The following is a 22804-nucleotide window of genomic DNA, read 5'->3' as shown; positions in this document are numbered from 1 at the left end:
AGAATTTTGAGATATATTCTGATCATAAAAGTTTGAAATATCTGTTTTCACAATCTGAATTGAATATGAGGCAACGAAGATTTCTTGATTTGCTTAAAGACTTTGATTGTGAAATCAAATACTATCCAGGAAAGTCTAATGCAGCAGCTGATGCACTAAGTCGAAAGGTATGTTCCTTATCCTTATCGACGATCGGTGTTTCAAATTTGATAGAAGACTGTTGTTTGTCTGGATTAGCATTTGAAACAGATTATAGACCGTTGAGACTCTATACGGTACAAGTGGAACCCGAGCTGATATTAAGAATAAAGGCAGATCAGAAAGTTGATCAGAATGTACAAAAATCAGTATCGTTGGTCAGAACAGGGCATCGATCGGAGTATCAGGTACGTGATAACGTCTTGTATGCGAATAATCTTCTGGTTGTGCCGAATGTTTCAGATTTGAGACGACAGATATTATCAGAAGCGTACAACAGTCGATTCAGTATTCATCCCGGTGGCAGAAAGATGTATAATAATTTGAAAAGACAGTTCTGGTGGAAACAAATGAAGATTGACATTGCTGAATTTTTTTCCAAATGTCTAAATTGACAGCAGGTGAAAGCAGAAAGAAAGAAACCAGGAGGATTATTACAGAGTTTGTCCATTCCTGAATGGAAATGAGATCGCATTTCCATGGATTTTGTGACACAATTGTCGCGTTCCTCCCGAGGGTGTGATGCGATTTGGGTCGTAATTGACAGATTGACCAAATCCGCATGTTTTATTCCGTACAAGATGACGTACAGATTTGATCAGATGTCAGAGATCTATGTCAGAGAAGTGGTCAGATTGCACGGAGTACCGAAGTCAATTGTCGTGATCCTCTATTTACTTCGCACTTCTGGCAGAGTTTGCAGCAGGCTCTCGGTACGAAGTTACATCTGAGTACCGCGTATCATCCACAGACAGACGGACAGTCAGAGCGGACTATCAAGACACTGGAGGATATGCTGAGAGCAGTAGTGCTTGATTTCAGCACTAATTGGCAAGATGCATTGCCGCTTTGTGAATTTTCGTACAACAACAGCTATCAGACGAGTATTGAGATGGCACCATTCGAAGCGTTGTACAGAAAGAAGTGTTGATCCCCCTCTCTATTGGAATGATATTTCTGAAGTGCCTGAGGTTGGACCTGACATGATCAGAGATATGACAGAAAAAGTGAAGCTAATTCGAAAGAAAATGAAGGTAGCGCAAGACAGACAGGCCAAATATGCCAATGTTCGACGTAGACCGTTGGTATTTGAGGTAGGAGACCGAGTATTTCTAAAGATTTCACCTTTCAGAGGAGTTGTCAGATTTGGCAAGAAAAGAAAATTGTCTCCACGATACATTGGACCTTATGAGATTCTCGAGAAGATAGGAGATCGTGCCTATCGACTCGCCCTACCGCCTTCATTATCCGGGATACATGATGTCTTTCATGTATCGTTATTAAAGAAATACCTTCCTGATGCTTCACATGCTATTCAACCAGACGAGGCCGAACTGGATGAAACGTTGAGCTATGTTGAAAAACCGATTCAGATTATTGATCGTAAAGAAAAACAGCTCAGAACGAAGACTATTCCACTTGTAAAAGTTCAATGGACTCATCATGGCACTGAAGAAGCAACCTGGGAAACTGAATCAGATATGAGACAAGAGTTCCCAGAGTTATTTCGATGATGTAAATTTTTATGCAGTTTTTGTATATATACTCCTTATTGATACGATTGATTGCCTGTGATTTCGGGGACGAAATCGTATCTTAGGGGAGGAGAAATGTAATGCCCAAGATTTTATATCGTGTTAAATTACGATTATTGATTTTTAATCAAGACAATTATGAAAGGGCTAATCGAGACACGAATTGAAATTTTGCATGTGAGATTGTTGGTGCGAGTGCCGAAGGTCTCGCGCATATGCGCGAAGAGTAGGCGCGCATATGCGTGAGTAGTGCGGAAGCCTATGATGTTGGACAGAACATTGGGCGCACATGCGCGACTTGTATACGCGCACATGCACGAGAATTCCAGAGAGTTGGGCGCACATGCGCGACTTAGATTCGCGCACATGCGCGAGGGTACCCGAAAGTTGTGAAGAATTCCTCGCGCATATGCGCGGAAGAGGTGCGCGCATATGCGCGAGCTGCCGTGCTGGGGACGCGCCGAGACAGAATGTCTCGCGCATATGCGCGAAAAGTGGTCGCGCATATGCGCGAGACATGCAGTGTGCACATTGAGCCACTCGTCCATTTGCATGTGCTTGTATGAATATATATATATATATATATATATATATATATATATATATATATATATATACATACAACAAAGATGTCTTGATTTGAATAGAATATCGATACAGTATATTGTCATTGCCAGATTAAACATTGACAGACTTTGAATCGAGACTTCGATTGTACCAGAGCGACATAACGAAAGTTATAAATTAATGTTGAGTTGGGATTGAACAACTCGAGGGAGGTGTGGCTCGAGTTTCCCTAAATCACATACTTTATTTTATTGCATTGACATTTGCAAATTATCAGATTGATATGTTTAGTCTATTGAATTATAGCAGAGCAAGAGTTTGAGTCTAGGGCAGATCAGCCTAGCTAGGGCAGAACTGCCGAGTCTTTGACAGAACCGCTAAGACTCTAGACTTACAGTGTATCGATGAGCTTAGATATAGATCGACTTCTATTGTAGACATTCGATACAGCATGCCGAAGTCTAAATTAGATCGGGATCCCTAGATTAGAAATGAGTCCTTGATTTTAGTACAGAGTTGTATTGATTCATGTAGTCAGATTAAATATATGTTTTAATGTTTATTTATGCTCTTATATATGTTTTATATGATTGCATTGATACATTGTTTATACTAGGATATTTATATCTCACCGGAGTTATCCGGCTGTTGTCTTGTATGTATGTGTGCATGACAACAGGTGGGACAGGTTCAGGGTCACAGAGGCGAAGAAAGATCGAGATTAGAGTGGTGATTCCGGACTTGGATATAGATAGGTTTCATTACTTGATTGTAGTAGTTGAATCTTAGTTCTGAACTAGATGTACGTTATACAAGATTTGTATTATTATACAGGTTTGTATAATAGAATGATTCAATTACCTTCCACATTTTAAAAAAAAATAAAAATTTAGACCATGTTTATTCTAATTGATTAAATTAGTCCCAATGACGATTAAGAAGATGATTAGCGTCCGGGTCCCCACAGATATCCTCATTTAAAAACGGTCTCAAATGTCATAAACATTTTCATATAATAATATATTAAATTATATTTAAATTTTAATTTTTCGATAGTTAAACGAAAAATAAGCTAAGAACAAGAAATTTATCGGTAAGGTACTAAAGTTAAGATATTGGGCTCAACTGCAATCTGAGTTTACGTGGTCTATCTATTTTATTAAATTTCAATTTATTTATAAAATTTAATTAATCTGAATTACGATTGTTTATTGCTTATTTATTTATAAAATTTAATTAATTAATGTGAATTACATTGTTTATTGCTTTATTTTGTTATTATAATAATAATTAATTATCATAAGGAAACAAATATTGTGGAAATAAAAATAAAAAATAGCTATTGGGCTAGTTTGAGAGAGGCCCGACTAACTAATAATCGGTCGTCTGGTTAATATAGGAGCCTCCCCTTTTACCTATTTCGTCTTCCTAGGTTAAGGGTTTTCAGATTGCTGGGTCAATAAAAAATATATTGCTGCGTCAATAAAAAATATATGACTCCTTTAAAATTTAATTAAATAAAAGGGATCTTGACTTTTTTAAATCGAAAAAAGGGAGTTGATTGTTGTTAGTTAGGTGATAGTTAGGTGAGTTCATTAATTAGTTTGTTGGATTTTACTTTTTCAAAAAATATTTTTTAATTGATATAGTTCTCTAGTCCCATTATTTTTGTTTTCTTCATGACAAAATAATCAAAAATCATTTGAAAATTTGTAGAAAATTAAGTACTCGAATACTGTATTTCTAGATTTGTTGATGTTTAATTTTGGTTGTTTTTTGTTAGAGTTTTTGTTAATGGAATTTGTGTGAGTATTTAAAGTGAAAGGTAGTATGAGTTGATTGTGTGGGTCGAGAAGATGAATGCAGTGTGCTGGTATGAGTCGAGCATGATCGTATTTGCTAGATAGTGTGTTGGTGAACACGTGTAGGTGTATATAGGCGAGTCGAGGTGCACATGTGGGTCGAGGTTCGACAACATTTGGGTCGAGGTGTGTAACATTTGGGTCGAGGCAGACACCTCGACCCACATTCATCTCTACCCACAGTTGTGAATATTGATGTGTGGGTCAAGGGATATGATATGTTCTATAATATTCTTATATATGTTTTGTAGGTTATGCTTTTTTAATACAATAGTGAAAGGGAAATTAAAGAAGATAATATATTTAAATGACGTTCATGGCCGAGTGGCAAGTGAGCAGCTATTCCTTTCGATTCTTTTGGCTTGGGCTGTTGTTGATGTAGAATACATTGCTTCATGGAGTTGGTTTTGACAAAGCTCTTGGAAGTAGTGGTTGATGAGGAAAAGTTGGTGATTATCTCAGACAGACATTCGGGCATCATTGCAGCAGTTGCAGACGTTTACAAAAATGCACATCATGATCATTGTATATGGCATTTGTCACAAAATATGAAAATTTGTTGCAAAAAGAAGGGTTGTACCAAAATGTTTATGCGGTTAGCAAAAATTTAGAAGCAAATTGACTTTGACTTTGAGTACGAAAAGTTTAAGAAAATATATCGAGATGGTGCAAAGTTTTTAGATGAAAGTGATTCATTAGATCGATGAACTCGAGCATATAGCACAGGAATACGAAGGCGAATGCAGGATCTATCAATCGTTGTTCGGATTTAATTCTTCAAATACCTCCAAGAACTTCAAATACTTCGGGCGTCAGAAGTGGCAAGGATTTGCTCCAGTCACCAAGTTTCGTAAATGGAAATACTTCAGCTGGAGGGTTTTTTCGTGGTTTAAGCTTTAAAAAGAGGACTACGACATTAGATGGTGAAAGAAGTCATCTTCTAAATTCAGATGCTAAGGCAACTCCTGAAAGTCCCATCTTGAAAAATCTTATGCGAAATTTTACTTTGAAGTGTATGTCCCTTCCGGTGACTCCTGCATCAAACTTGTCCCCTTTGATTACCACCCCTTCATCGACCACAACATTTAGTGAAAGACAAAGAACTCAGGTATTATGAGTTATATACCTCTTTGTGGTTGATGTGAATATTCTCGTTCAAGTTTGGTGTCAAAGATTGATGAAAAGGTCTATTAGCGTACCTTATTTTCAAATTTGTATTCAGTATATGTGAAATATGATTTAAATTTATTTTTTCAATATTGGATGCCCTTTTTTGAAATCTTCTTGTGATTATAATGTTTCTAATTCTTGTTTCCATTGTTGAATATAGCCTTTAAAGGTTACTGTTCACTCAATGGACTGTGGAATGTTAGTTCGATTATTTTACATTGTTGTTCTGGTTAACCTCATTCAGTATTTTTAGATGGATATAACAAAAAAGAAATATCTTTTGCTCTTCCTTATGGCTGGCTTTCCTTCAAGTCCATTCCCTCTTTACATGCCTATTTGAGCGTTAAGAAAAAGTATTTATTGTTTATATATCTTAAAATTGACTAGAAATTAATTAATAGCTGTGCTGAACTTTCACATTATTTGGCATATTTACCATAGGCAAGCACATCTCAAGCTACTGTTTCACGATCTCTCTCTATGCCTAGGAAGAATTTTTTCATTATAAGATCTTCATCTTTTACCACCAAAGAAAATCTTGCTACAGATAACGATGTTGGTATGTTTCATAAATATGAACTTTGTTATTTCTCTCTCTTTTTAAAAGAAATCTGAGACAACATATGCTCTTGAGAGTTACTTTTATTATTCATCAATCAGAGTTTAAATACAAGAGGAGCAACAACTAAAAAGCTAGAATAAAGGAAACAAACTCACAACCCTATGGAAACAAACTAACAACCCTTGATAATATCAAGAGCTTAAAAACTTAAATACACTATCGGTAATTCCTAAGATAAGGAAACTAGAATCTGATACATATTTCTACACTCCCCCTCAAGCTAAACCATAAACATTCATGAGGTTTAGCTTGCCACACAAGTTATCAAACATAGGACGGAGTAAGGCCTTGGTGAGAATGTCTGCAACTTGGAGACGTGATGGAACATAGTGTAATGAAATATCTTGATTCTCAATCTTCTCAATAATGAAATGTCTATCAAGCTCAATGTGCTTAGTGCGATCATGGTGAACTGGATTCTTGGCTATGCTCAGGGCTGCTTCATTGTCACAGTGGAGATGGATGGAGTGTTCAAATGGAATTTGTAAACTTTTGAGTAGGCGTTTTAGCCAAATCCCGTGAGCTAGAGCTCTATATTCAGCTTCTGCACTACTCCGAGCAACGACTGCTTGCTTCTTGCTCCTCCATATAACCAAATTAACCCAAACAAAAGTGCAATAACCTGAGGAAGACTTCCTGTCAGTTTTCGAACCAGCCCAATCAGCATCTGTAAACACTTCTAAGCTTCGACTGGTGTTCTTTCTGAAGAATAAACCTTTGCCAGGTGAACCCTTTAGGTATCTAAGAATTTTGAAAACAGCTTCCATGTGAGATTCCTTGGGATTGCTCATAAATCGACTGACAAGGCTCACTGCAAAGCTAATGTCAGGTCTGGTGTTAGCTAGGTAAATAAGCTTTCCAACCAACCTTTGATATCTCCCCCTCTCTACTGCAGTTTCAGAGTCTCCAGCATCAAGCTTCAAATTCGGCTCCATAGGTGTTTCAGATGGTTTACATCCAAGCATGCCCGTTTCTTTTAGAAGATCAAGAGTATACTTGCGTTGAGATACAGAAATACCTGTCTGGGAACGAGCTACTTCCATGCCTAGAAAATACTTTAAATTTCCTAGATCTTTCACTTGAAATTCAGTAGCTAGAATCTGCTTCAAGCACTTAATCTCCTCCTCGTTGTCTCATGTGATTATAATATCATCGACATATACACTCAATATGGTAATCTTTCCACTGTGTGTATTCTTAGAGAACAATGTGTGATCAGCCTAACTTTGAGAATAACCATATTGTTTGAGTACTCGTGAAAATCTATTGAACCATGCACGTGGACTTTGCTTTAAACCGTACAGAGACTTCTTCAATTTACACACCTTGCCACGAGTGCGTTGATTTTCAAATCCAGGAGGGATATCCATATATACTTCTTCTGTGAGATCACCATTTAGGAATGCATTCTTCACATCAAATTGGTGAAGTGGCCAGTCCAAATTTGCTGCTAAAGATAAAAGGACTCGTATGGTGTTGTGTTTAGCAATTGGAGCAAAAGTCTCCTGATAATCAATCCAATATGTCTGAGTGTAACCTCTTGCAACAAAAAAGTCGAGATTTTAGCCTTTCAATTGTACCATCAGCATTGTGTTTCATCGTAAATAGCCATCTGCACCCAACCGTACGCTTTCCAGGAGGCAATACATTGATCTCCCATGTATTATTTTTCTCCAGTGCTCTAATCTCTTCATAAGTAGCCTTTTTCCAATCTGGAATGGCAAGTGCTTCGTACACTGTATTAGGTATGTTCACTTGATCCACTTGAGAAACATAAGCTCGGTATTGAGATGACAATTTCCCATAGTAAACATGGTCTTCAATATGATAAGGTGTGTGAGTACGAGCTGTTTTTCTCAATGCAATAGGCAAATCTAGTTCATTAACAGTTATAGAGTCAGTATTGGAGTTGCTACCAAGTTCAGATGTACCTGGATCATGGTCAGGGGACCTTGGAGTTGTGGTTGATTCTTGGCAGCCCTGAACTTGTGGCATTCGGCTATCTGGTGGAGCTTGAATTTGAGTTGTAGGAACAGATGCAGTAGGAGCATTAGAAACACATGTGGTTATCGACACAGAAGGAACCACAGAAGGAACATCAAATTGATCTTGGTATGTGTACTCCCAATTCTGATATTCGCTCACATTCTCCCCCTGAATGGAAGAGTTGGGGTAAAAAGGTTTGTGTTCTAGGAAAGTGACATCCATAGTTTGAAAGAATTTTTTGTGAGATGGTGAGTAACATTTGTAACCTTTTTGGGAAGGAGCGTACCCTAAAAAAATACATTTAAGGGACTTTGGAGCAAGTTTACTTTGGTCATATAGATGGACAAAGGCTGAACATCCAAAGATTTTTGGTGATATATTGAGGAGCAACCTAGTGCTTGGAAAGGTTTTGAGTAATATTTGACACGGGGTTGAGAAATTTAGTACCCTGGATGGCATTCTATTGATGAGGTAAGTTGCGGTGAGTACAGCCTCCCCCAGAAGTGGTTTGGAACATTGGACGTGATCATAATAGACCGGGCAACTTCTAAGAGATGTCTATTTTTCCGTTCTGCAATTCCATTTTGCTGGGGAGTTTTGACACAAGAACTAGTATGAACAATACCATGAGAGAGGAAATAATCACCAAGAACAGAATTGAAATATTCGCTTCCATTATCAGTGTGATCAATTTGGATATTGGTATTGAATTGAGTTTGAATCATGGCATGGAATTGTTTAAATATTTTGCTAGTTTCTGATTTGGCTTTCATTAAAAATACCCAACTTAACCGAGTTTGATCATCCACAAAGAGTAAGAACCATTTGGTATTAGTTACATTAGGTACTCTAGATGGACCCCAAATATCACTATGGATCATAGAAAAAGGATGAGTAGCTTTGTATGGTTTAGGGGGATAAACATTACGTGTATGCTTCGAGAGTTGGCAAATATCACAGTGCATTAACTTGGCATTCTTATTCAAAAATAATGATGGAAATAATCATGCGAGATAAACAAAATTAGGGTGACCAAGTCTACAATGAAGCATCATAATTTCTTGATCATTATTACCAGAAATTGAACTAAAACTAGATGCCAAGTTTGAAGTTGGAACTGGTGGTGGATCAGGGTGTTTGAGAAGATATAATCCTTCTTGAAGTTCAGCACTGCCAATCATCTTCCCCGAGTCCAAGTCCTGAAAAACACATGAGTTTGCCGTGAATTGAGTGAGACATTTTAAATCTGTATTTAGCTTATGAACAGACAGTAAATTACAGTCCAAGTTTGGAACAAAAAATACAGATTTAGGTTGTAATGTAGGAGAGATATTCACGGTCCCAATACCCACAACGTCTGACTTAGAACCATCAGCTATACTCACTGTAATTGTCTTATCACAAGGTGAGTATGCTGAAAATAGACTCCGGTTACCAGTCATATGATCAGAGGCTCCAGATTCAACTATCCATGAGGATGAATAATTTGATCTGGTGTGAACAGCCTGAGATATGTTACCTCTTTGAGCAACATTAGCACCTCCAGTAGTTGAAGAAGACGGAGCCAGTGGAGCTTGAATTTGATGTGACTGGTTGATTAAACTCTGGAGAAGTTCTAACTGATCCTTGCTAAATAGTGTGGTTGAGGCTGCATTTCCTTGGGTCTCTTGCTCAATGGATCGAGATGACTTCCAGTCATGAGGCTTGCCATGAATCTTCCAGCATGTTTCTCTCGTGTGTCCTGGACGACGGCAATGCTCACAATAGGGACGTGTTTTGTGGTTCTTTTTGTCATTTGAAACCTTGGTAGCATGTATCTGATTCTTTGTTTCAACAGAGGCTGCCAAAGCAGAAGCAACTGAGACAGGTGTTGTGGAATCACACATCATAATTTTCCTTCGACTCTCTTCATGTCGAATAACAGAGAATACCTCTCTGAGTGAGGGTAATGGCTTGATGCTTATGACACGCCCGCGGGCCTCATCCAATTCTTTGTTGAGTCCAGACAAGAACTTAAAAACACGCTTGGTTTCAACGATTTGTCTGTAGAGTTTACCATCTTCAGGACAAGTCCACTTTTGAGTGTCGATGAGATCTATTTTCTGCCAATGTCTCGTGAGTGAGCTAAAATATTGAGTGACAGAAAGATCACCTTGCCTTAGCTCATAGAGGAGGCTCTCAGTCTCAAACACTTCGGAAGTGTTTTCAGAACTGGAGAAGGTTACCTTGGCTGCTTCCCATATCTCGGCAGCAGTGGCATATAGTAGAAAATTCTCACCAATTTCAGGAGTCATGGAGTTGACAAGCCATGACATGACCATATTATTGTTGGCTTTCCACGCTTTGAATGTAGAATCATCTTTCCTTCGGAGCTGTAGATGCACCTGTGATATAATCATCTTTGCTTTTACCACAAATGAACATTAAGACAGATTGAGACCACTGCAAATAATTTTGCCCGTTGAGTTTGTGACTCGTGACTTGGGCAGAGAAGTGATATGTGTTTGGTTGGGAGTTTGTGATAGGATCAGATGAAGTCGAGGCGAAGCCATAATTGTTTCCATATTTTGTCATGGCTCTGATACCATAAAGAAATCTGAGACAACATATGCTCTTGAGAGTCATTTTTATTATTCATCAATCAGAGTTTAAATACAAGAGGAGGAACAACTAAAAAGCTAGAATAAAGGAAACAAACTCACAACCCTAAGGAAACAAACTAACAACCCTTGATAATATCAAGAGTTTAAAAACTTAAATACACTATCGGTAATTCCTAAGATAAGGAAACTAGAATCTGACACATATTTCTACACTTTTAGCTGTCTTGGTAAATTTCATGCATACTTTGTTAATTAAAATATGATTCTCTAGGTTTATTTTATTTTGATATTACACTTTGATTTTTTTGTTAAAGCTTTCATTATCTTCCATTTGTGAAATTGACGGCTTTGTGCAAGTTAGATCAAATAACACCTGCGCTTGTCCCGGAGGATCAAGAGATTCCAAAAGAGGAAGCTGTCTGCCGAATCTGTCTTGATACGTGTGATGAAAGAAATATACTCAAGATGGAGTGCAGCTGTAAAGGTGCCCTCCAACTAGTTCATGAAGGTTGTGCAATCAAATGGTTTAGCACGAAAGGAAACAGATCTTGTGAGGTCTGTGGGAAAGAAGTTTCAAATTTACCTGTTATAATACTTTGAGTGCCAAATGCTATTCAGAGAGAGAATCGAGAACAGAGCCAACCAAATTCAATTAGGTGATCTTTATCTATCACATAAAGGCTTATACTTCCAGATTGTCAATAAAAATCAGATTATTTTACTTGGTTCAAAATTTTATTTATGATAAAAGAAAATTTTAAGTTCTAACTGTCTATATAAATAAAAAAAGTAAGGATATTTTGATAAATTCGATCTTTGAGGAACCAAAGATATCAAAGAAAACCTTTTGCTTGATATGTAGCATGAATGCTGGTATTTCTAATCATTAAACTCACCTTATTGAAAAGTGTCTATGGTATTTTGATAATTTTATATATGTCACACCAAAATACACCAAATTTCTTCCTCTTGTGTGATATACGGTTATAGAAAAATGATTGAGGAACTTGACTATGCTTATTCAACATGTTCCCAGCGCTTGGCAAGACTTTGTGGTGCTCATCTTGATTAGCACAATTTGCTATTTCTTCCTCCTTGAGCAGCTATTGGTAAGTTATTTAGCAATAAGACGCAAATAATTTGGTTCACTTACATATTTCCCCCATCGAAAGATGGAGTAGAAACTAAGCCATCTGACAATGCATAATTGGGGTTGACAATTTTATGTATTTTTACTGTATAAGCATTCTAATTTATGTCACAGATCCCTGACTTGAGGACTAACACACTTGTAGTTTCTGCGCCATTGGCTTTCACATTGGGATTTACGGGATCTGTCTTTGCAGTTATCCTAGGTATGCAAATATTCCACGACGTTTTGTTTGGTTGGTACATTGACGGCATGTATTTTGGAGTTTACCTGTTTTTGTTGCAGCTGTTAAAGAGTACATATGGACATATTCAGCTGTTGAGTTTGCACTTGCAACCTTGTTTCTCCATATTTTCTATGCACTGGTGAGAATCATTTAATTATAGCTCTAACTCGATGCCTAAAATCGGTTTCAACGTGAATTTCAATGTTTTTCCCCTTTGGAATAATCGTTTGGAGGATTGTTGGTCCCTCAGGCCAATAATTTCTCTCTTTGGCCTCTGGCATAATAACAGAAACATATTGAAGTGAGCTAAATACTTCTTGTCCGTCTAAATTTGATCTCGAGCTCGAACTTTCTTGGGGAGCTCGGAATTTAGTTCAACTCAAACTCAAACCAAGGATTGAATTTTACTTCAAGTTGAACCAAACCCTTAGGTTTAAAAGTCGAGGCTAGAATATTACTTGGATTCGTAAGCTTGATTAATTTGAAATGTGTTTGAAGGGAAATAAGTTTTCTTTATTTAATTGATATAATTTCTTATCTTAAATAATTTCCCTAATATTATCTTTCCTTGTTGATTTGATTGAGTATAATATTTAATTGTGGTTTTGTCTTTCTAGATAATTATGTTAAGATTTTATTGTGATATAATATCATGTGGAATATTTTGTTTTACTTTTCTAAATATTATTTTTGTGATAAATATCTTCTAGTTATAATATTTATGATAGTGATTTACATGATTTGGTATTATTGATTTGTTTCTAATAGAATTCTTGTTTACCATATCTTATAGATTTCTTTATGGAAGATAAACTCGAGGAGAGATGAAAGATATACATAAGAGGTATCAACGTGAGGTGATAGAGAGTGAATAGAGAGAAGATTGTAGAGAGAGAGTTTTAGTGGAGGAGTTCACGTGTAGGATTTTCGTGGATGTGATTTCCTTGGGAGCTTAAAAGAAAGAATTTTCGTGGGAAAAATTCAGAGAGTTTGTGTGTAGAATTTTCGTGGAGATGAAGTGTTTTTCGTGGAGAGTTTTTCTAGTGCCCAAAAATTCAGTACACGTATAACCTATGCATTTATTTAATTATTAGATCAATTATTTACTTTTAAATGAGTTTTAGTCATGCATAATTTATTTAAATGCATTATTTTAAATTATTTACGTTTATGGGATGCACGTTAAAACATTTTTTCAAGTTTCATGTTCCAGGCGATTATTCGAGGCGGGATCGAGGAGGAGACCGGTGACGATTTTGGAAATTTTATGCGGTGTTTTATTTTAAGTTAGGAAGGGGCATTTTAAATAATTTATTTAGTTTAGCATTTTAAAATCCTTATTTATGTGCTTAATTATTTAAGAGTTTGAAACTTTTAAAATTAGCACTTTTGTGTGTGTTATTTGAATTAGGAGTTTAATTGAAATTAGTGTGTATTTATTTCTAAGGAGGATTAACTATTAATTATTGGTTAATTCATTTTTAAACAATATTTTAACCCCCTAATCTAGCCACACACACACACTACACGATTTTCACACTTTTACACACACCTAACACACACACACACACACACACACACCGATACACACACACTCACACACATTCAGATTTTATTATTTTGAAAAAGAAGAAAGCTAGGGTTCTTGAGAGAAAAGCAGCCGCCCCCTTCCCCTTATCTTTCCATCGAGTTTTTGGTGAATTTTATTGCAAGAAATCGGTGCCACGTTCGTCCCGGATCAACCTCGCTTCCATCTCCGCTTCGGTGTCGTCGTACGGTATTTTTAATATCAAAAGGCACGTATAATCTGTTCTTTCTGTATCGATCATGTCATATTAAGCGTTGCGTTGTTTTATGCGTAAAAGTATGTGTGTGACGTTCGTCGTTTGAACGGAAATTGATTCGGATCGGTTTTGAATGGATTTTAGATCTGAAAACTCGTTTTTACTGTCCTTTCTGAATACTGCGAATTTGCAGTTCATAATTTGAGAAAACTTTCAACTAGAAAATTGTAGAACGTCTCGATACCTTCGATTGGATATATAATTCGAAATTTTTGGATGAAAATTGAGTGAGTTAGGATGCTTTTCGTGGAACTGCTCAAACGGTGACTTTTACGAAAATTGTGTTTCTTTAAGTTTCTGTTGCAGGTTTCGTTGGAGATCGACGGGCGATTGTTGCTGCTTACGGGTATGTTAGTAGTGATGTTAAGAGTGTCTTTGAGGTTTCGTTTCATGTCGATAGGCACTCGAAGTAATTAGAAGTCGTAGGAGACGGTTGATGTCATTGGTCGTATTTTGGGTTGTTTGTGTCGTAGAGCGAACGTTATTGCTTTGGAACGTTTGTACAACTTGTATTGATATTATGGAATGCTAGGATGGGTCTCGAGGTGTCGGTGCATGGTCCGTATAACCGAGTCTAGAAGGATAAATATTAGGTGTTCAGAATTTTCGTAAGTTCGCGATTACAGTGGGTACACGGACCCGTACACGGACCCTGACACGGGGTCCGTGCCTTTGTTTTCTTCTCGGAGTCTTTTTCTAGTATCTACACGGACCCCTACACGGATGAGGGCACGGGGTCCGTGCCTTTGGGTTTCACTTAGTGTATATTTCAAGTACCTACACGGACCCTCACCCGGACCCTGACACGGGGTCCGTGCCTTTGCTTTCCTTCGGTGTCAATTTCCAGAGCCTACACGGACCCCTACACGGATGTAGATACGGGGTCCGTGTCCTTCATTTTTGGGGAAAAATAATTTAGTATGCTTTGAGGTTAGACGTCATGGGTTAGTACAATGATTTACAAAGTCGAGTCATGGGAATTGTAGAACGTCCTAAGGAATTGAATGAACTCGTAAGTGAGCATGATTACCTACGTCTAAGTATGCAAGTTAAGCATGTCAATTCATGATCAGTATGCGCAGCAACGGCCCCGATCGAAGTCCAACGAATCCCTCAACGCCAAGTAAGTATGTAGGACGTGCAAAGAAAATATGTTTAAGTTTTTGAGGTATGCTAATTGACTTGTGACCAAATTATGAATGGGTTTGGAAGTCGGTGAACGTGGCCGAGGACCTCTCCGCCCCGTTAAATTATGAACGGGTTAGATCGTGGTTGGGAAGCGTTAAATTATGAACGGGGACCAACCAGCCCGTTAAATTATGAACGGGGATCTCATGTATGCGGCAGTGGATACGTCCCTGTCAGCCCAGTACTGTGGTGTGTCTGATCAGGCGTTTATTATGTATGGGTCACTTGCTTTGAAACATCCTCTATGCAAAATGAAGTCATGTATGTTTTAGTATGCTCAAGTATGCAGTTATGATCATGAAAGTTTCACGTTATGGCACGTCTATATATGTATGCAAGTTCAAGTTATTATGCAAGCTCAAGTTTCAAATTATGTACGTCCTATTTTTAAGATGAATGCAATTTTATTATGTAGTACTCGTTATCCCAGTTTATACGTGTTGAGTCTTTAGACTCACTAGACTTGATCGATGCAGGTGACTATGTTGAGGAGACCGGAGGTGCTGACCAAGGGGCAGGCTTGGACTGAGTGGGAGGCTAGACCCGAGGACCGCCTACGTTATTTTAAGATTTTAAGCATGAAAACATTTATACTCTGATTTTATGTTCTGGATGTGAGACAGCTTTTCTTTTAGCAAACTTTAATTGTGATGGTTGATTTTAAAGATATTTTATGAATGATGGGTGACGACCGTGTGGATGTTTTTATTTAAGAAAATTTTTAATTTTTCCGCAAATTTTAAGTATGAGAAATACGGTTCGTTACAGTTTTCGTGAAGAGTTTTCACGTGATGTGATTTTCGTGGGAGTTTTTCGTGGGAGATTTTCGTGGTGCTCTCCTCTCTCAATCATACATACTTACACGCACTTGTGCACGTCGTGAAAAAGTCAGAGAAATAATCCTTCGAGGGACATGCTGTTTTGAATAGTGCAGAAACCGTGAGTTGTCTTGAATGTTGGGAACATCTGCAGACAACATCCGTAACGAAGTTGGTTGAAGATCGTTTCTGTTACTCCAATCTTTTGGCTCACGTTTTTAGCTTTCTTGATTAATTTTTTATTATGGTTATTTGTTTTAGAAAGCATTTGTTTTCTCAACTTGTTGAGGAAATTGATTTTAGTCTTAATCACTAGTGATAGATTTTTGTGTAAACAATTTGGTTTTCTAGTGATTAATTTTTGCCATAAGGCACCGCACAAGTATTTATACTTGTGCATATTTAATCTTGTCCATCTATTTATTTAAAATCAATTTGTGGTATTAATTTTCCGCTGCGTGTAGATGTTGTCCGAGATGTTGTAACATCTGGCACAACATTTAATTCTGATATAACACGAATTTACTATTTTATATCATATTCTGATATTTTCATTATTTTTAGCATCTGTCGGACAAAATAATCCTAACAGTGTTCATGAATGATAACTTGGTGAAGCTCGGGAGCTGTCGAACATTGTCTCGAATTTGGTTCGAAATAATCCTAACAAGTGGTATCAGAGCCAACTCTTGATATACTAAATGCTGATTCTGGTTTTTATTTTGTTTTGACAGAAATATTTAATGGACACTTCACTTGCAAACAGAACACTTCGACCACCAGCTCCTAAACCTCCTGTCCAACAACAGTTTCGACCAAGGAATGAAGAAAAACGCTGGTTGCAAGTGAATCCTTTAGGTGTTGACCTAGGTGTTGCCACACCGGGCCTCAACATTTGCAAAAATTCAGTATGTTTGAACTCCACAACTTCTGGAAATTTAAGTGGGGATGATGGATCAGAGACTGATTATGAAGAACTCAATCTTGAGAGTGTGCAAAAGCTTTATGAAGAGTTGTTTGAAGATTGAACCAAGTGAAACAAGTTGAACTCAAGTCTCATGAAGGAGAACGTTGAACTAAAAGCCGTAGTTGCCAAACTTGAAGTACTTTTGAGCAAAAAGGATTTGGAACTTGGTAAGACCAAAGAAGAGCTTCAAAAGGCAACAGAAACTTTGTCCAAATTCAATTCAAGCACATCCAAGCTTGAATCCATACTTTTGATGGGAAGAGATGACAAAAATGCTTAGACTTCAAAGACAGTGTGTTTGAGATTGGTGAATCTTCCAAGTCGACTATCTTTGTGAAGGGAAAGGATGATACATCCATACAACCACAATCCAAACCGCCGATCAAAAGATCTCCTCCAAAAAGACAACATGCCGCACCCGTGCCTAAGAAAAGAAAACGCAGGTATGTATGTCATTATTGTTTTAAGCCTGGACATATCAGGCCATACTGTTTTAAACTCAGGGATGACTGCATGAATCGAAAGTCGAGCAGGATGTTGCCCCGAATGTTGTCCAACATTTCCCGCAACACCTCCCACCATCGACCTACAGTAAGGCAAATTTGGGTACCAAAGGTAAAAACTCACTGTAATGTTGTCTATACTTCATTGAAAATTAATACTGCATGTCATTGGTACTTTGATAGTGGAAGCTCACGCCACATGACAGGTTCAAGAGAACATCTCATCGATTATGTTGAAAAAAATTGTGGTAGAGTGACCTATGGAGGGGGAGCTAAAGGAAAGATTGTGGGAAAGGGAACTTTGAATGTGGAAGGACTACCAAAGCTCCACAATGTGCTTCATGTTGAAGGATTAAATTTGAATTTGATAAGCATAAGTCAATTGTGTTATGATAATTTGCTTGTTAAGTTTGATAGACATACTTGTGAAGTTTTTGATGAAACTAATATGTGCATTATGACAGGTACAAGGTCTTCGGACAATTTCTACCAAATATGTGAAGAGTTTTCATGCAAACATGCAGAAGTTAGTGAACTCGACCTATGGCATCAAAAACTTGGACATGCTAGTTTCAAAACCCTGAAGAATTTGAGTAAGTACGATGATGTACGAGGTATGCCTAACCTATCATCTAGTACACCATATGTTTGTGGAGACTGTCAAAAGGGTAAGCAAACTCGCGTGTCACATCACATGTTGCCCCACTTTGGGACAACACGTTGCCTCGAATTGCTACACATGAATCTTATGGGTCATGTGGAAGTGGAAAGTTTTGGAGGTAAGAAGTATTCATTTGTTTGTGTTGATGATTTCCCACAATTTTCATGGATAAGTTTCATTAGGGAGAAATCAGACACTTTCAATGTATTTAAAAAATTGGTCACAAGGATTACAAACTTTCATAATTTGAAGGTGACAAGGATAAGGACTGACTATGGTAAGGAATTTGAAAACTCCTCATTCTCATCTTTTTGTGACAAGAAAGGTATTTCACATGAATTTTCCGCTCCAAAGAAACCACACCAAAATGGGATAGCCGAACGTAAGAATAGAACACTTCAAGAAATGGCAAGGGTGATGTTGACTTCAAAGTGCATTTCAAAGCGTTTTTGGGCAGAAACCCTTAACACCGCATGTCATATTTCAAATAGGGCGTATTTGAGAAGTGGTTCGACTATGACATCGTATGAGATAATTATGAGAAAGAAGCCTAACCTTAAATATTTTCATGTTTTTGGTTGTGTGTGCTATGTTTTGAATGACAAGGATAAACTTGCAAAATTTGATTCAAAGAGTGATAAATGTTTGTTTTTGGGATATGCAATTAATAGTCGAGCTTACCGCATGTTTAATTTACGAACTAGGACTATTATGGAATCCATTAATGTTGTTTTTTATGACTGTGCAGATTTGAAGAAGAAAACAGCTGAAGATGATGTGGATGAGTTTCTGGAAATTCCAATATCACTGGAAAATGCAGATGTTGCCCCAGATGTTGCAACATCTGACACAACACTTGACACTGAATCCACTGAAGCTGAGGATGAAACGAATAACGATGATGGACAGAATATTCCAAGTAAAATTCAGAAAAATCATCCATCATCTCAAATAATTGGAAGTATGCATGAAGGTGTCCAAACTCGACAGAAAGAAAAAGTGGATTACCGAAAGATGGCTGGACTTATTTGCATGAGCTCCTTATACTCACAGATTGAGTGAATATCTACTGGAAATTGGCTTCAAACGAGGTGAGGTAGACAAAACCTTTTTATTCAGAAATCTAAAGGTGAGATTCTTATTTTTTCAAGTCTATGTTGATGATTTCTCACAATTTTCATGGGTTAGTTTCATTAGAAAGAAATCGGATACTGTGATAATTCTAGTGCAATTGATATTTCAAAAAAAAAAATCCAGTACAACACTCTCGAACTAAACACATTGACATTAGAGACCACTTTATTCGAGATTTAGTAGAAAAAAGATTGATTCGAATTGAATTTGTTGGTACAAATAACCAACTGACTGACATATTCACAAAATCATTAGACTTTGAGAGATTCTCTAACCTTAGGAAATCTCTTAGCATATGTTCAGCCTAATCATACATTGATGTTGTCTCAGATGTTACAACATCTTGTACAACATCTAACATGCATGTGCATTTTTAGGCATTAGACATTCTGCATTTTTCATTCATACTGTTATATGATGTGTTATCACTATGTTGCATAAATCTTCTGGTGCACTTACAATTTCTTGTTCTATCTAAAATTAACAAACTTGGATATGCTTAAAAATCTGATTAAATCACAACCCATGACATTGTCTCATACGAAAAGTGACTTGAAAAGATTGAGTAAAAAGAAAAATCAATTATGCATATGCTTTGTATCAGAAGAAAAGATGGGAAAAAGCTACCTAAAAGAGTCCAATGAAGACTGTGATTTTAGTGTGAGAACTACCTCTTCTGAATTTAATACAAAGGGCAAAAATAGAAAAAAATGGAAAAAGCTACCTAGAGGAGTCCTAAAGAATATCGTTCTTCTAGTGTGGGAGCTACCACTTATATGATCAGAAAGTTGATAAGTCTTTTCAAGTGTGAAGAAAATAAAAATTGTTTTTATGGAATTGTGCGTGTTGTCAGAAGATGTTGCCAACATTTGTGAAAACACTTCATTTGTGAACATATCTCATATTTGTTTTCATGTTTCTATTTCTGTTACATTCTGTTATTAGGCATAAATAGGTCATGCATAAATATAACATTGTGAATATTATTGGTCCAGAGGGTATACGTATTTCAACAGAGAAAATTCGATGAAAATCCGGATTTTGCTAAAAATTGAATATTTGTGATTTTTGATGGTTCAGTGGTGTTAATTCGATGTGGGTTTCAATTCTGGAATTTTTTTAAAATGATTCTTGACGCAATTATTCGGTAATTTTGGATAGTGATTACTCGTTAAAGCTGATCTTGTCTTCTGTAAGAACTTAGTTTTTGACTATCATCTGGCTATGGAGGTGGATGTCCATTCTGGACAAAAAGAGGGAGAAGATGCGACTCAAACTCAAGGGTCTGTGAATTGAAAGGATCACGGGACTGTGAATTGAAAGGATCACATGATACCATCTATCTGATATCTTTACTTGATTTCATTTTTAATATTCTGCTATGTTAAAGTTCTGCTTCCCTGATATGATTCTGTTTTAATGAACTATTAATGGTTTTTGCAGGTGTTGTCTCAGGTGTTGCCAACACGACGAACAACACCCGTACTAACTTGATTTTATTCAGGGGGAGAAAAATTCTCATATTGAGGGGGAGTTAACTGGAGCTTAACTGAGAAATTGAGTTTGATTTGATTTTGTCCAGAAAGGCAAAAAGGGGGAGATTGAAGGGAAATATGTTTTCTTTATTTAATTGATATAATTTCTTATCTTAAATAATTTCTCTAATATTATATTTCCTTGTTCATTTGATTGAGTATAATATTTAATTGTGGTTTTGTCTTTCTAGATAATTATGTTAAGATTTTATTGTGATATAATATCATGTGGAATATTTTGTTTTACTTTTCTAGATATTATTTTTGTGATAAATATCTTCTAGATATAATATTTCTGATAGTGATTTACATGATTTGGTATTATTGATTTGTTTTTAATAGAATTCTTGTTTACCATATCTTATAGATTTCTTTATGCAAGATAAACTCGAGGAGAGATGAAAGATATACATAAGAGGTATCAACGTGAGGTGATACAGAGTGAATAGAGAGAAGATTGTAGAGAGAGAGAGTTTTAGTGGAGGAGTTCACGTGTAGGATTTTCGTGGAGGTGATTTCCTTGGGCTTAAAAGAAAGAATTTTCGTGGGAAAAATTCAGAGAGTTTGTGTGTAGAATTTTCGTGGAGACGAAGTGTTTTTCGTGGAGAGTTTTCGTGAAGAGTTTTCACGTGAGGTGATTTTCGTGGGAGTTTTTCGTGGGAGATTTTCGTGGTGCTCTCCTCTCTCAATCATACATACTTACACGCACTTGTGCACGTCGTGAAAAAGTCAGAGAAATAATCCTTCGAGGGACATGCTGTTTTGAATAGTGCAGAAACCGTGAGTTGTCTTGAATGTTGGGAACATCTGCAGACAACATCCGTAACGAAGTTGGCTGAAGATCGTTTCTGTTACTCCAATCTTTTGGCTCACGTTTTTAGCTTTCTTGATTAATTTTTTATTATGGTTATTTGTTTTAGAAAGCATTTGTTTTCTCAACTTGTTGAGGAAATTGATTTTAGTCTTAATCACTAGTGATAGGTTTTTGTGTAAACAATTTGGTTTTCTAGTGATTAATTTTTGCCATAAGGCACCGCACACCGCACAAGTATTTATACTTGTGCATATTTAATCTTGTCCATCTATTTATTTAAAGTCAATTTGTGTTATTAATTTTCCGCTGCGTGTAGATGTTGTCCGAGATGTTGTAACATCTGACACAACATTTAATTCTGATATAACACGAATTTACTATTTTATATCATATTCTGATATTTTCATTATTTTTGGCATCTGTCGGACAAAATAATCCTAACAGTGTTCATGAATGATAACTTGGTGAAGCTCGGGAGCTGTCGAACATTGTCTCGAATTTGGTTCGAAATATGTTGGAACGTGGAGTTCAATAATTATCATCAAATCAAATAATATTGATGTTAGCTCAAAAACCACGTGCTATTGGTTCGAACCTTTTGCAAAACCCGAAAAATAAAGCAAGTTGAGTCACACGAGAATGAAACCAAGCATGCTTATCCTCTAACATGCATATTTGCTACCAATGTCTTTTTTTCTTATCCTTCGTTTCATTGTTGTTGGTTTTGCAGCTTCAGTTATCACCAGTTTTATCAATTCTGCTAGCATCAGGACTAGGATTTGGACTGACTATGTTTTTCAACACTCTGTTTATTCGGTTCCTTTCGTGGCGGCGCGTACAAGTTGCTCAAAACAGCAATCTGGTATAAGTAACTGGATAACAGAATTATGAACTGGTGGCTCAATGATTTGGTTGCTCGATATTAGACGAAATGGGAGCATATAAGACGATGGGATCACTAGCAATGAGTTGGGACGATATGCAGGACATTGCTGAATTCTTTTTATGCTGCTGATGGAGAGGCCACATTATCAGAAACTGGTTCTATCAAGTAAATTTTGTATTCATTATCATGTAACGCATGATGGAAACACGATTTCTTGAGTCCAAATTCATTGGATTGAATTAAATACACTGTCTATTTCTGTCGTTTATATATGTGAATGAAGTTACCTGTATAAACTTGTGAATTGTTTATTGAGCTATTGTGTGGTTTGGTTTAGAATTCCAATTGTTATTGTTTGAACTTTTCATCACTTCGATTAATCCAAGGATTGAAACGATCAAACTTTTTTATGTAGAATTCAACTATTTAATAAAGTTATCAAGATCATGTTCAATCATAAATACTTCTACAAATATGATTATGGTTAGCCTCTAAAGTCAAAACAGTGGCCTTAATTAAATCAAATCAAAAAGGG

The 22804-nt window shown here is 36.7% G+C and overlaps 2 protein-coding genes and 1 pseudogene across 2 annotated transcripts; 2 read left to right on the top strand and 1 right to left on the bottom strand.

Annotated features, from left to right (window-relative positions):
• Nucleotides 1-22531, top strand: part of LOC140827922 (uncharacterized) — a 47984-nt pseudogene extending 25453 nt beyond the window's left edge.
• On the top strand, nucleotides 4558-22531 carry LOC140828448 (uncharacterized). The gene is made up of 8 exons (XM_073191414.1): nucleotides 4558-4611; nucleotides 4884-5270; nucleotides 5774-5891; nucleotides 10905-11199; nucleotides 11580-11652; nucleotides 11808-11898; nucleotides 11979-12058; nucleotides 22114-22531. Exons 1-4 carry the CDS (start codon nucleotides 4558-4560, stop codon nucleotides 11141-11143), a joined length of 798 nt encoding a protein of 265 aa, XP_073047515.1. The 3' UTR covers nucleotides 11144-11199; nucleotides 11580-11652; nucleotides 11808-11898; nucleotides 11979-12058; nucleotides 22114-22531.
• On the bottom strand, nucleotides 8645-10632 carry LOC140828585 (uncharacterized). Its single transcript, XM_073191526.1, has 2 exons — nucleotides 9460-10632; nucleotides 8645-9139 (listed from the first exon to the last, which is right to left on the bottom strand). The coding sequence occupies exons 1-2, from the start codon at nucleotides 10337-10339 to the stop codon at nucleotides 9105-9107; spliced, it is 915 nt and encodes a 304-aa protein (XP_073047627.1). The 5' UTR covers nucleotides 10340-10632; the 3' UTR covers nucleotides 8645-9104.
• Nucleotides 22532-22804: the final 273 nt, after the last annotated feature.

This window comes from Primulina eburnea, chromosome 3, assembly GCF_022965805.1.
Source record: "Primulina eburnea isolate SZY01 chromosome 3, ASM2296580v1, whole genome shotgun sequence".
Classification (NCBI taxonomy): Eukaryota; Viridiplantae; Streptophyta; class Magnoliopsida; order Lamiales; family Gesneriaceae; genus Primulina; species Primulina eburnea.
Note: the sequence above shows the minus strand (reverse complement) of the source record. Positions and strands in the feature narration are given on the sequence as shown.

Excerpts from the sequence above, each read along its gene's own strand:
- LOC140828448 (XM_073191414.1), top strand. The coding sequence starts at position 4,558 with ATGGAGTTGGTTTTGACAAAGCTCTTGGAAGTAGTGGTTGATGAGGAA. Across the intron at positions 4,612-4,883 it reads TGGTTGATGAGGAAAAGTTG|CACAGGAATACGAAGGCGAA; the intron begins GTGATTATCTCA and ends TCGAGCATATAG. Across the intron at positions 5,892-10,904 it reads TGCTACAGATAACGATGTTG|ATCAAATAACACCTGCGCTT; the intron begins GTATGTTTCATA and ends TGTGCAAGTTAG.
- LOC140828585 (XM_073191526.1), bottom strand. The coding sequence starts at position 10,339 with ATGATTATATCACAGGTGCATCTACAGCTCCGAAGGAAAGATGATTCT. Across the intron at positions 9,140-9,459 it reads TGCTAATGTTGCTCAAAGAG|GACTTGGACTCGGGGAAGAT; the intron begins GTAACATATCTC and ends TGTGTTTTTCAG.